Source organism: Micromys minutus (assembly GCF_963924665.1).
Source record: "Micromys minutus genome assembly, chromosome: 9".
NCBI classification, from domain to species: Eukaryota; Metazoa; Chordata; class Mammalia; order Rodentia; family Muridae; genus Micromys; species Micromys minutus.
The window spans coordinates 56672813-56675116 of NC_137978.1; the positions used below are offsets into that span (position 1 = coordinate 56672813).

The 2304-nt window shown below is 44.8% G+C and overlaps 1 protein-coding gene across 1 annotated transcript; it reads right to left on the reverse strand.

Annotated features, from left to right (window-relative positions):
• Positions 1-1358: 1358 nt before the first annotated feature.
• On the reverse strand, positions 1359-1730 carry LOC308424349 (diphosphoinositol polyphosphate phosphohydrolase 3-alpha-like; the record flags this gene model as incomplete). The annotated part of the gene is made up of 1 exon (XM_080921269.1): positions 1359-1730. The coding sequence occupies one exon, from the start codon at positions 1728-1730 to the stop codon at positions 1359-1361; it is 372 nt and encodes a 123-aa protein (XP_080777395.1).
• Positions 1731-2304: the final 574 nt, after the last annotated feature.

The window sequence follows — 2304 nt, forward strand, 5'->3', positions numbered from 1 at the left end:
CAAGCAGGATAATATATTTTTTTTTTTAAGGAATACAGTTTTGCAATTTTTATTATGGAAAGTTTCAACCATATACAAAAGTATAGAGAATAATGAATTCTCAGACATCTATCACACAGCTTCAACAATTATCATGTCAGAGTCGATCTTGCCTCATCTATGGACAAACTTATACCACCCTGATTATACTGAAGCAAATAAACAGCAGCATCTGTGTAAATTTTCAGTACAGTTTTCTTAAAGATAAAGGTTCCTTTAGAAAGCAAATCCACAGTACAAATCACAAGCAGACACTCCAGTAAATTATAATGTGTGGTTTTATTTTAAATCTGTAAGATGTGGGGACACAATACATTTCACTGGTACCATGAGGAAGAGTGTGAACACTAAATGGGAGTGCGAGCCTTTCCCAATACAGTGGTTTATAATGAAAGATTGAAACACAACAAACAGCCGAATCAGAACCTCTTTGGAACCCTTTGGAGAAGCTGTGCAAGAAGCTGACATCACACCCACCCTGTGACAAAACTCTGCAATATGTCCCTGTCCTTGGCATAAAGTTATCCTTTTGGCAAGAGTTGAGCTGAGCTCCCTCATTTAAATGGTTCGTTTTGTGTTTTCCTTTACAGAGGTCTCTTCCCCTCGAAGTCTTTCAAAGGGACACCGATGTAGCACTCTCACGCCTCTGCACAAACATACAGAGAGCTTGGTACTGGGGAACCAGCTGACGGTACTAGGGAAGGCAGGGGAACCGCAGCCAAATGAAACAGGGAGCGAGGCAAAAGACACTTAGGCAAATAAATGGCCCAATTAGCTTGGAAAACTGCCAATATAGCCGTTTTTCTTCATGCCCACCATCAAATACAGAATATTGTATCAGTAAATCCAAAGGCAGCGGATATTCTACTGGCAACAGATTGGAAGGGAAATGTTTATCCACAAAGAGACTACAAAATACTAATAGCATCAAAGATCTCCAGTGATGCCAACCGTATTTCAAGTAGTGTGTTTGATGCAGAATATGCAGAGTAAGGAAAAACAGTCGTTGCTCTCAAAGGTCTAATGAAGAAGGCAGACACATCCGAAAAGCGCAACGAAGGCTGTAGGTGCTGAATTAAGTCTGTTCACACACAAGAGTACAACAACCAGAGCAGAAACATTTTTTGGCAAGATAGACAGAGGAGTGTTCCAAGATGTAGGAGGAAAACCAGATGAGTGGTCTCCTTGGGGACCGCAGAGGTGCTCAGGTGAACTTGACAATACCTCTGAATACTGGGTTCACATCAAGGATGACTTCAGTGTGACCTTGAGCTTGTCTCTGTCCACTAGGGCTTGCTCTCTGGCAGGGACCTGGCCACCTAGTTCCCATTAGTAGGGGAGCCGTCCAGCTTCAGTTTCTCCAGGTACTGGGCATGCGCAGGCCTGTGGCACTGCAGGACCTTGATGGCATCTTCAATCTTGAACCACTGGCGCTTTCTGCGGATGCTGACCGAGTCTTCCCAATCCTCCAGCAGCTCGGTGATGGTGAGCACGAACATGTAGGTCTGGTGCTTGCGGTCCTGGTTCTGCTCGAAGACGCCCAGCAAGTGGCCCAACTTGCCCTTGACTCCCGCCTCCTCATACACCTCGCGCACAGCCGCGCAGTCGGGCTCCTCCTTGGGCTCCTCCTCGGGCTCCACGCCCCCTCCGGGCATGATCCAGAGGTCAGGGTAGCTGCTGCTGCTCACCATATTCAGGTGGGGAATATTCAGGGTATATGCCCAGGAGTGAAATAGCTGGTTCATTTGGTTGATGTGTTTGTTTCTAACATCCAGGAGCAACCAAATGGTTTTCCAGAGTGTTGGCACCAATTGCCAATTTCACCTATTTCTTTACATCCTCCCCAGCATGTGCAGTTATTGGAGTTTTGGATCTCAGCCATTCTTAATTTTGTGAGTTGAAATCTCCAGGTCATTTTGATTCACATTTCCCAGAAGACTAAGGACGTTGAAATTTTCCTTAAGTGTTTCTTTGTCATTAGAGATTATTCTAACAATGAAGTAAAGGGAGGATTGAAGGGCTAAAGAGGAGGGTGACCCCATAGTAATTCCTCCAGTCTCAAGGAACCTAGAATCTAGACAGCTTCCAGAAACTGAGCCACCCTACCTGTCAGGTGAACATGCTTGTCCAAATCCCCCAGTACCTACCATAAGAGTTTCAATGTGTAAAACTGACTCAAGATTTCCTAGAGATTAGAGGAAAATGCCATGCAGCAGAAATTGGAGGTGCGTTTTGTATTATTCAGGGTTTTCTGGCCTCACAGAA